Below are 11,727 nucleotides of genomic sequence, written 5' to 3' on the forward strand. Positions count from 1 at the left end.
AAACAAAGAATAGAAAGTATTGATTTTCTAGTATTCATTTTTTTCATGCGTTTACATCATATTTAAACTGTAAACCAGGTGGTAAAAATTAATCATGAATCAGGCTTCTGACAGCGTTTCAAAAGCAAGTTTTGTGGAAGTTTCTTGATAGCCAGCTTTACACAGTAAGGTAACAATTTATTTAGGTAGATTAACATGGAATAAAAGCAAAGGAGTCTACAAGATACTCTCACAAACTCCATGATGTGCTTCATTAGTACAGGAGTGGTATTGAAATGCATCCCTGACTGCAAAATGAATCTACCTGGTGGCAATGCTCACAATGACATTCCAGTAAAATCCATTCCAAAATGGTATTCCAAATAAAAAACAGATTAATATCCAAAACCTTCAGATAAATACAGACATCAGTATCTGAAAGCTTCAGCATGTGAAATTCCAGCAATTCCACTGAAGGCAGCGTCATAGAGCTAGCATAAGTAAAAAGACAGTCACTTCTCTGTCCAGTAGTCATATCATAAAGCACCTGCAAACACTGTTTAGAAATGTTCAAGCATCCCTTTAAAAATTAATAGCTGGGCAGACTCAGCAGAGGTTAACACTTTTAAAACTTTTGTATTTTACTGCAAAAGAAGCTCCTAGGCATTAAGACTCAAAAAAAAAAATTTCTGGTGCATAAGGAGATGTCTTAAGAAGAGAGTCTACCTCCCCAAAAAGCAGCTATTTTTGTAAACAAGCAAATGAATTATTATTAGCATCTCTTACCTTGCAGTTTGTGTACCACAGAGCCAAAATCAGGTTTCTCAAAGCCAAGTACATGGTAGGGTCTCGTGAATATTCTGGGAACTCATAGAGCTCATCCAGTTCCATGACATCTGGCCTCACGCAAAGTGCTTTCCCACATTCATTGGGCTGGTAAAAAGGCTGGAAATACTTGTTCATGCCTGCAACTGAATAAAGGAACACCACAAACTAGTCATATTCCACTGTATCTTCATCACATCCTTTTCCCTCTAAGATGATCCATTGACCTCACACAGATAAACAAGTACCAAAGCTTTCCAGCCACTAGCCACCTTCAGAATTATTTCCTTTATATTGCTCTCCCCTCTCCTACCCTCTAGGCTGTACAGTATTAATTATTGTCCTGCCACCTGATGGGTATGTCTTGGACCTATCAGAGCTTAAGTTTTGTCAGAAAAACAGTATGTGCCCTCAGATGCCATGATGTGTCTGACAAGGAACAGGATCTAAACTCAAGTCTGAGGTCTAGCATCACTGTACAGGCTCATGCAGTACTCTGAACCCCTTTCATCTTCAACACCCAATACCGCCCAGAGCAGGTAGTAACTAGAAGTAATCATCTTCCATGTGCAGTATTGGTAGCTCTGTGTAATGAAGTTTTCCATTTATTAAGCAGATAAATATCTGTTGAATAGATGAACAGATTTATTTTCAGCACAAAAGGAGAACAAAGCCTGCTAAGACAACACAGAAGCTGAACCTTCCTCAAAGCACTCTCTGAGATGAGTATGGGAATCCTGAATTACCTTTCTCCATACTTGACCTATTCTGCAGATCCGCACTCCCAGGCTGTCAGTCTCAGAGCTGTCATTAGCAAAAAAATTGACCTAAACAGAATCTGAGTGCCTTAAGAAATCAAATCCTTTTCTCCAAAGCCCCAAAGATCCACAATATCAAAACTAGCAGAATCATGTTTTGTTCTGATAAATCTTCATTTCCTTAAAAACACAAACAATCTTTAAGTATCCATGTATTCATTTTCCATTTCTATAAACAAATGACAGATGGTAAACAAAAAGCCTATGCAGTCTGTGCTTACTCCCTAAAGGAATGCCATACAAAAGGTATTACCTTTATCTTACAAACGAGTAAACTGCATCAAAGTAGTACAGAGGCAATCACACAGAGTGTGCGTTAGTGCTGAGAACAGAACCAGTATTTCTGAATCAGGAGCATTATGTGCCTTATAAACTCCGTTATAAGACAGAATTTATCACACCTATTTAAGCAACAGAGCCCTGCAGATGGCCCTTACCAGTCAAATTAGGCACGCTCTTTAAGTGCTCTAACTTCACAAGGTTGGATTCACCAGGTAACCGATTAGTGCTGGTACAGGATGGACTCATGCCCACGCAGTCTGGATAATATGCAGCTAGAAAGGGAGCTGCCACACTGTCTTTCAGCAAAGGAGGGAGTATGAGCATGGAGTACCACCAATGGTCTGAAACTTCAGCCACTCTCTGGCCAAGCGGAGAAGTGAAGGAAAGAGGGGAGAAGAGAACACGTCAGTACTTTGAAAACGTTGGAAAATGAACCAATTCCCGCCCCCCCCTCCAAAACTGAGACCAAAAAGCACTAGAAGTACCAATCTCAGAATTGCAAGTCATAAAGACATTTTCTCTCCCTCTTTCCCCTTCCTCAGCCTGACACAGAAAACCTGTAGCATTAATCTCTTCTTCAGAAATAGGAATGAAACTTCACAAACTCCACACCCACGTGGCAAGCGAGCAGATGAGATGCCATGACAACACATCTATGCCTTACCAGGCCCTTTATAGAACATTTACAGTCATTTACGCATCCAGAAATCTGAACTTAGAAAAGTCTACGCTAACTGATAAATTTAATTTAGATTCTGCTATCCCCATCAAAGACCTTCTAAAACCCTAACAAACACTTATGATTCAGCCTTAATTTACAAATCAAACATGCATTAAGGAAACAAAACCACAAAGCTTCTACAAGAGTCAACAATAAGCTTGAATACGTTTCCTGGGACAGAGGTACCTCAGGTACACTTGTCAACATTGGCTTATTGAACATCAGATCATACTAAATCTAAAATACAGGGTTACTTGATCATCAACTCATTGAAACACCAACATACGTCAAGTCTAGTTTTGTATTATGAAGGAGAGGAGAGAGAAAATATGTTTTGATGTTCTCTCACAGTCTTCAAAAAGAGGTGACTAGCTTGACTAAAGATAGAAACCGCCTGAAAGACTGGGAAATTTTAGGATGGGGAACTTCATTTGAAAACTGGCAACTGAATACTGTTTTGCCTAATCAAAAATGAGAATTAGGAGTCAACCTTGAATCACAGGCCACAACTCAAAGACACCACAAACCACATTAAAGTCAATTGGTACAGTAAGGGAGAAGAGGAAAAAGACGAGAAAGTAGAAGGCCCTAGGCTCTGTTGCAAATAGTGCCTGACAGTTTCCTGAGCAAAATGCATAAATACCACCATAATTGGCCAAAGGACCAAGAAAAGGAAAGAAATATGCTGTGCTTTAAGATTGCTTTCATATTCTAGGACAAACGCGGAGGAACAGCCACTACTCACCAAGTCCTCAGGCATGGAACACTGATCTGAGCCCTCAGTCTGAAAGAAAAGTAAACACTATCAGAGCTATTCTTAAGCTGTACAACAAAAATTAAATATAAAATGAAGTAATTTGTCTATGGCATAGTACTTTAAACTTAAAAACCAAACCAAAAATGTGTTAGCATTAGCCTTCTGTAGCAGAGATGATTATGTTAGTAAAAATAAATAGTAGAGAAATGCATAGTTAAAAAACACAACACACCACAAAGCAAAAACACCCCAGAAAATGTTTCTCATTTAAGTTAGTTTATACCGATCAGACATTAAAATATACATTGTATTCCATAAAATGGAGTGGAACACCAAAACAAACACATGGAAAAAAAAGCCAGCAGAATTTTATAGAAAAATCCTGGAAATATCCCATATTTTTCAGAGAGATCTTCCAGTCTAGACTATAAAAAAAGTTTCTCATTTATTTTAAGAGTATCTTTATCACAAAGTTTCAAGATTAATGCTGACCCTTCTGATTTTCATATGGTCAGTATTTTCATGTTATGTTTTTAACTATATAGATTGTATGGCACTATAAGGACTCTTCCAAATTTCAGGAGTTATCTTCATGTCAAAGCTGAAAGTTTTGATGTACAGACTTGCTAGAAATTAATAAAAGGTCACTGAGCTTTTCAGATGCTTTCATCAATAATGAAGTATGGCCAAACAAAACCAAAATAAACATTTTGGTGTGTGTCCATTTTGTACATGCTATCATTCCATAGTTTCAGAGTGAAGTATTTCATAATTGACTGTGCAGGCAAAGATATTCCTGGTACTTCTTTCTTGATATTTCCACTCGGGAAACAGAAAGTCCAAAGAGCATGTAGGCCTGTCACCATGCAGCTCTCCAGGCCATCAGACAATCATTTTGACTTTACACACATTAAGCAGCAAACAAGAAGAAATTAATGTCTGCAAACAAGAAATATCAACTTGTTGTTAGTTTCAATATGAGCAAAACTCTTCTGTGTTACCTTGGTGGAATTGTTCAGCTTCATACCACATCTGTAGGTTTTTGCTATTTGTGGTGTCAGCTGGATTTCCTTTGTCAGCTGACGCCATTTACCACATTCTGGCTTTGTGCACTGCACCTACAAATCAAAAAACAAACATGTTTTTACTTGTTGCTGTCTGATTACAGATAAGATTAATGAAGCATAACTAACCAATTAGAAAGCAGGGAGATGTGAGGAAGTTGTCAAACATAAGTGTTACGTTCATTCTCATGTAATCCTTAGGTCATAAGACAGACATTTGGCACACAGACACCTTGTGCCCATCTCCTGTAAGACTGAATCTCCCCACGGAACCTAACTCCAAAATTAATTAAACACTCAGTTACTATGGTCTTAAGTGGGTTTTGCAAGCATTACTGCAAAAACACACTGTTCACCAGTTCAAAAACAACAGCAACAAGGAAACCCACCACTAACAACAAATTTCCTTCCATTCCAGTCTCTCTTCTTCTGCTGTATTTACCAGAGAAATACAAAATCTGTTTTGGAAGTGTTTCACACTCGTACTTTCCTATAGCTGGCATGCTCTCTTTTCCCCACCAAGTCTTATTCTACCTGAACATCACACAGCTGCTACTTCACTGAAAAGCAACAGAAGGTTGTTCTTTGTGGGGTGTGGAGAAGGTTTCCAAGAATGGAGGAGATGATCAGAATTATTATCTTCTGCTTTTCCACACTCCTCTAATACAAGAAAACCCCCACAAAAACTCAGCTGACCTGCTGCTTGAACATACAATACTGGAAACTCACATCAGAACACCACATTGAAACATACCCTATTAAATAAATCACCCTCCATCTTACCCAGTAAGGAAGCTGTTGATCAGCCATGAAGGCTTTTGGACTGGGCTCACTTTTACCATTACTTGTCCAAATCCTTTTCCAGGCAGTGTATTTCTCATAACCATCTTTATGGCTAAGAAGAAAGAGGAAAGAAAACAGCTAGCACTCAGAAAATTGAGTATCTAGTTCATTTCTAGCAACAGCAGTTATTCTAAAATTAAACATTTACATAAGGACAGAGAAATAAGGCTGTAGAGAGTCCTATATTTTTCCTATTAAAAAAAGGAGAAAGTCAGGATTCTTACAACAGCAATAAGTTGCATCTTGACCACTATGTCCTCTTGATCATGAGCACACTTCTGGTATCTAAAGCCTAGTCTGAGTCACAGGTACTACTGAGCACATGAGCACCCAAAAATTCTCTGATGTTGTTTTAAAAAAGACAAAAGCTTCAGAATAGCTTGGTACACACAAACCAGCCTGCCTAAAGTAACCAGTTTTGTTCATGCTGCTATGTTTAAGTTGTTGATTAGTCCATACAGCACCTGCAGTTTTAGCACCAATATCTAAGCCTCACTTTGAACTAAGCAAGCACAGAGGATGAGTCTTTGTATTAGTACATGTTTACGTACATGATGTTTCAACAGTTATAACATCTGCCAAATTTTAATAAGCAAATCTACCTTCGGTAATAGTGGTCAAAACATTCATTGCAGAAGTGCTCCCCACAGGAAAGATGATACCATCTAGATGTATACCCATTTTTAGCACATCTGTAATGCAGGAGACATAGAAATAGTTTTACAATACATTCAGAAAAAAAAAAAAAATCTTTCTATTGACAACAGCACATTCTAGAACGCGAACAAAACATTCAGGACAAGCCAGGGTTTTCTGTTACATTCACGAAGGCTGACTTGCACAAGGCACTACAGTCATACAAATAACAATAAGATCATTTCAATTGTCTCAAACACTTCCAGTTTCCAAACTAAGCAACACCAGATGCGAAGGAGGCAAAACATACACAATGTGCAGTTTTATAGTTGGTCTGGCTTCCAGCAACCGCCTGCTAACAATGGTCAACTGAGCCTGTCTTTAGTACCCTTTAAGCAGACGTTTCCTGAACATGAAATAAATTTGTTCTTACAATATGCGCTGTGACACACTAAGTGTTTTGCAAATGTGTAAGAAGAAAAAATACCTCTCCATGGGAGCTTACAGTTCCCTTACTTTGTTCCATTTTGTTCTGATATTAGTGCAGGGGTGGGAGGGATCATTTAAGTTAGTATTTTTCTTGTACGTGTGATCAATTGATTCATAAATCATTACAACATCCCATCCCCAGAACAACTGACAAAACTATAAAGGCAAATATGAGCACAAAACAGATGTTGCCTATTTTTTCACATGACCGAGTTGGCTGCAATTTTAACCCAATGAGAGAAAACGCTGAGGAAGCACTTACACATTCTGGGCTTTTATTCTTTATTACTCTCAGGAAGAAATATCTGTTAGCAAAGATTATATCAATCAGACAAAGCAATCACTCTTCACCTAGAAAACTCTCATTAAACTCAATGAAATGGTTCAAGATAAATGCACATGGTAAAAAACACAAGGTAAAAAGCAGTGACCTAAGCTACTAAGTGAAATAGCTAGCCATGAAATGATCTCATCTGAAATAAATAACATTGTAAGTATGTACTGGGGGGGTGGGAGGGGTGAAATAAAAATATTAAAATAACAATTCAAAATTATGACTAAGCAGTATCTATTGTTTCCTAAATAAAAAACATAGTATCACCAATACTGATGTCTCAGGTGCTCATTTCCCCTCACAAGTCTCTTACGCAACTGCCAAAACACTTGACTTTCCTAAGACAACATCCAGAATACATTGACCTCCTGCCACCAAAGAACAATCCACATTGATAACTAAATGAAGCACTGAATTATTTTAGATCATTGGAAAATAAATAAAACAAGGAAAGTTTGCCTCTATTAACCAGCAAGGGTGGAATGCTATGTAATTAAAGTCTGCCTACTGTATAATGAGGTCTAACATGTCGCTTATTATCGATACACCCTGTCAGTATTGTGCATTCAGTATCCCCAGGGTCAGCATGCAAAAGGACTTCTGCAAGTAGCCATGAACAACTTGGGCACAAAGAGTTCAGATAAGACTGCCTCCCACTGCCTAAAATTTCAGGGTCAGAATCTCACCTCAGACTGCAAAACATTCCAACGAAAGAGTGATAAAGACTTTCTGCAGTAAACAGTGGTTTCATTTTCCATCTTGAAAGCAAATTTAGCTTCCTCAGATTACACTAATATGCTCTCAGTTTCACAGAAGCAAGATGTGTTCCAGAATACACCATTAATAACACAAATAAGCATATTCTAAAGATATTCTATATCCGAATTAGCAACTTGCACAGTAGAACATTATCCACAACAGGAATAACTTGTGACTTTTCTGGCATCTTAAGATACATATTAGTACCTTTCGATTCTCCCTCTATATTTAGAAACAAAGAGATTTTTCAGAATATAGTTAGGAGCCTAAACTTCAGCTGCAAGTTTAGAAAAGTCTGTGGAAAACACAAATAAAAAGAAACAAACCTTTCGGCTGCACTGGCAAAGCAAACAGGACATGTTGCAGTGCATCCAGCCTTTTCACACTTTCTATATTTCTTCTCTGACGCTTCATCATCATCATCTGCTGCTTCAGCCGCTTTCTTCTTCACCTAATAAAGAATAGCTGAAATCTGACCAGAAATTACACAAATGCATCTTCTATAAAATGGCAATCAGGCAGTTTTGCAGCTTGTGGGTAGCACCAAATGGTTAAAATGGTACTAATGAAAATTTTTGTATCCATTGTGAAATAGCTGCAGCATGAAACAGCTGTCAAAGTAGGTCAGTTTTTCTAAAAAAAAAAAAAAAACCATAAACCAGTAAGGCTGGAAATATCATTTAAAGCTAAAAATGTCTTGCTTTAGTCTAACTGATACCATTGAAGGAATTATAAGCAAACCTTTCGGTTTAAATCATATTTTAAGCTCCATCACATGCTAATGAGTCAAGCCTCATGCGTTCATTCTATTTCTCCTTCAGAAAATCTCTTCTTCACAAACTTATTAATTAGTAGCAATCTTATCTGCACCTCAAATAAAATATTAGGGTAGGCTTGAGGCTTTTTTGGACTCCAGATACAAAGCTGTATACCAAATGTCTCTTCTGGGCCTCAAAGGTACCATGTATTGTGTTGTTCTACACCTCCATCTGGATGGGCAGACAGCTTTGGCTGGCTGTACAGAAATCTGTGATTATATTTTTAACACATCAAGTTTTTACAGGTTATATCGAGCATTTATCTTTTCTGAATATTGTTCACAAATGAGTCACTTTGCCTGTTAACTAATTCTCCCTCTCTCTGGGTAAGTACTCTAAGTCTTAACTTATCCACAGTAAAGCCTGCTTGCTTATAAATATCAACAGAAAATAAAAAATACCAGAGTACAAGCCCATGTGTTTTTAAATTATTATAAATACCTGTCTTCCAGAACTTCTCAGAGGAAGGTTGTCTGGAGACTGGTCAGAAGAACATGCCTTTTTTTTCGTTCGTACCCTTCCAGTTGACATTGTATTATTAGATCTGCAAAAAAACATAGGCAGTAGTTAAAAAAAAAAAAACAACTTGCTTGACTTTGCAGAGCTGTCTAATCACCTGGGCAGTACAGCTACTCATAATAGTACTTCTGTCAGAGTTACCTAGGTAAGAATCTGTTTAGCTTGACTACTAATTCAGAAGGAAAATGAAAATGAGACATTATGGGAAAAGAACAATACTACTATTTTAAACTAAATTCGGAGTTAAGATTAGATCCTTGAGTACATCATGACAGGCTGTTCCAGATCAGCATACCCTGGATTTCAATAATCTGATTTGCATTATGTGAAGACCTGGACTGGAATTTGGGTTGGCAAAGTGAATAGACATCAGCTCATAATGCAAGCATTGAAATACCACTCTGAGTAACACTTGTCCTGCTAACTACTGATTTATTGGTAGCAAGAGATTTGCGCTGTAAAGCGCTTTTCCAAATAGTGTACTAAAGAGATGTTTAATACCAGGTGAACACCCAGTTCCAAGACTTGCACACCCTCCTATAAAAGTACATCAGAATTTAAAGTCTAAACTGCAGTTTCATGGCAGTTATAGGTGACTGGAATATTACAAACTTTGTTGTTAAGCATACTGTAGGAGAAAATAAAAGGTTTATGCCACAAGAGAGCTCTATAGCTGACTACATTAGAGGGAACACAGAAAAGACCAGTTTATCATGTAAGCTGGAAAGCATGCATTGTGAGAAAGTATGAAACAGAAATATGAAAGCGTATTTAAAATGGTATTATCAAAGGCATTCTTCTCACAGGGAGTAAAACACAACTAAAGAGAGTCTAGAAGAGGAATTAAATCTAATTGTGCTCCACCACATACAGAAAGGAAGTCGAAATAAACCCCTTATACTACAGCACTGCATCATGAATGTTATCTTGTTCTAATAGGAACCAGTTTGTAATTGTATTTTTTTTAAAATATATTTGAGACTTCTCAATTCTCTGTTCCAGGCTGCATCTTTCTTGTTCAAGCTGACAGTGATGGGCATAGTAGCAGCAGCTTCATTCAGGAATTCTGCTAAAAGTAAAGGTAACAGGAGAAGAAAATGGGCATTTTTACGCAGTTCCAAATGAAGCTGATGTAAATCAAGTAAACTGGTGGTTTATTCTCCTCTGAAGATAGGATAAATTGACTTGGGAAGGGAAATCACATGATGATAACCACATAAATGAAAAATTAGTTCAGACAACCCAATACAAAAAATAATTTTCTTGCAAACCCCCCCATTATAACTAATTAGAGGGAGGAAAAAAAAGAATTAAGTCAATGTTTATTACCAAAAAAAAAAAATAAAAGCATGACTCCACCATAACTTACCACCGAAACCAGGACACACTGTATGGGGGTGGATGAGGTTGCAGAGTAGAGAAAGAAAAACCAGCCAGCTTAATTTACACGAGATTTCCCTAAACTACTTTGTAACACCCCAGGAAATGGTGGCATTCTTCCTCAGGTGCTTTCCTTCTAGATCAGCAGCACAAAAGTATCTCTCTGTATCACCTTAGCTTCTGACGCTAGGTAATCGTTCCTACGTGCTGTTGCCTTTACAGTCGGATGCTATGAACCACCTTAGCACTGAGCAAGGCACTAGGCGACTCATTTTGGTGACTACCAGGTGCTGACAGTCTACTGCTGCTGTGAGGCCCTTTATCCAAAAAGTTAAAAGCACATGCAGTTGTTTTACTGTGTATATGGGGTTAGAAAAAGAAAAGGTGGCAGTTATCATTAAGACAGTAAAAATATTTAAGATTCAGAGAGGCCTCCCATTTTGAAAGGCAAAGGCCAGTCATACAGAATCACAAACATATTTTTGCTGTAAGCACTACGGGCGGGGGAAGAGGGAGGTGGGGAGAAAGAGAGAAAAAGAGATCAGCTTATGCACATAACTGTAAGCAAGGCCATTGCTTCCAGTTGTAGGCCACTTTGTCCCCACTTCCCTTCCCAAAACAAATACCCCCCCAAATTTTTAAAGAACAAACAAGCAGCACTTACTTTACTAAGCTTTACATGACTCTGCATCCTATAAGCATTATCTTACTGGCTGAGAAAATAAGCCCTTTAAAAGGGGAGAGAGATATGTAATACGCTGTCACATTCTACATTCTATAACGCTTCATCCGTCTGTAATGCGTGGCCTGTGCGGGAAAGCTTCGGGGGGTTTTACCTGTACAGTTGACGGCAAGTTTGGCGGGGGGGGGGGGGGGGGGAAACACACGACACGACGACACACGCCACGGACCACACACACCGAGGGGGCAGAAACCACACACATCAGAGAGAGAGAGAGGAAAGAGCCCGATAAACAAGGGGCGGCGGGAGCCACGCAGTGCGCTCCCCTTGAAAACTGACGCCGAGCCCATGGCCGGCGGCCGCCCGCCCCCACGCTGCCCGGGCGCTGACAGCCGGCGGCAGCGGGGTTCCCGGGGGCTCCCCGGGGCAGGGGCGTCCCCAGAGGGGCTGTCACCCCGGGGGAGCCCCGGAGGGAGGCGCGGTGGCCGGAGCGGCGGAGCCACCTGGGACTCACCTCGGGGCCGGGTCGCTCGGGGGCCGGAGACCACATTCACGCGTGTCCGCGCCGCCTCCTGCTAGAGCTGCAGCGGGGGAGAAAAGGGAGGAGAAGGAAGGGAGGGAGGGAGAAGAAGGAAGGAGGAGAAGGAAGGGAGAAGCGGGGAGGTGAGCAGGGGGGCAGCGCTCGCACCTGCCCCGCCGCCTGGGGACGGGGGGGGCAGGCGGCCCCCCGGCGGGCGCGGCAGCCGAGGGAAGGAAGGGGGTCACTCACCGCCGCCGCCATCCCCACCGCCATCCTCCTCCTCCTCCTCCTCCTCCTCCTC

The 11,727-nt window shown here is 39.9% G+C and overlaps 1 protein-coding gene across 2 annotated transcripts in view; it reads right to left on the bottom strand.

Annotated features, from left to right (window-relative positions):
- Positions 1-11,727, bottom strand: part of KDM1B (lysine demethylase 1B) — a 28,924-nt gene that overhangs the window by 16,893 nt on the left and 304 nt on the right. Inside the window, exons 1-10 of one of the 2 annotated variants that reach the window (XM_074870957.1) lie at positions 11,676-11,713; positions 11,421-11,487; positions 8,767-8,869; positions 7,834-7,958; positions 5,892-5,981; positions 5,230-5,341; positions 4,384-4,500; positions 3,371-3,409; positions 2,060-2,264; positions 766-950 (exon numbers count right to left, since the gene is read on the bottom strand). In XM_074870957.1, coding sequence (XP_074727058.1) covers positions 766-950; positions 2,060-2,264; positions 3,371-3,409; positions 4,384-4,500; positions 5,230-5,341; positions 5,892-5,981; positions 7,834-7,958; positions 8,767-8,856 — 963 coding nt within the window. In that variant the 5' untranslated portion in view covers positions 8,857-8,869; positions 11,421-11,487; positions 11,676-11,713. Of the gene's footprint in view, positions 1-765; positions 951-2,059; positions 2,265-3,370; positions 3,410-4,383; positions 4,501-5,229; positions 5,342-5,891; positions 5,982-7,833; positions 7,959-8,766; positions 8,870-11,420; positions 11,488-11,675; positions 11,714-11,727 lie in introns of those variants that run through there. The other variant, XM_074870950.1, reaches the window with a different exon arrangement.

Source organism: Strix uralensis, chromosome 1 (genome assembly GCF_047716275.1).
Source record: "Strix uralensis isolate ZFMK-TIS-50842 chromosome 1, bStrUra1, whole genome shotgun sequence".
Taxonomy (NCBI): Eukaryota; Metazoa; Chordata; class Aves; order Strigiformes; family Strigidae; genus Strix; species Strix uralensis.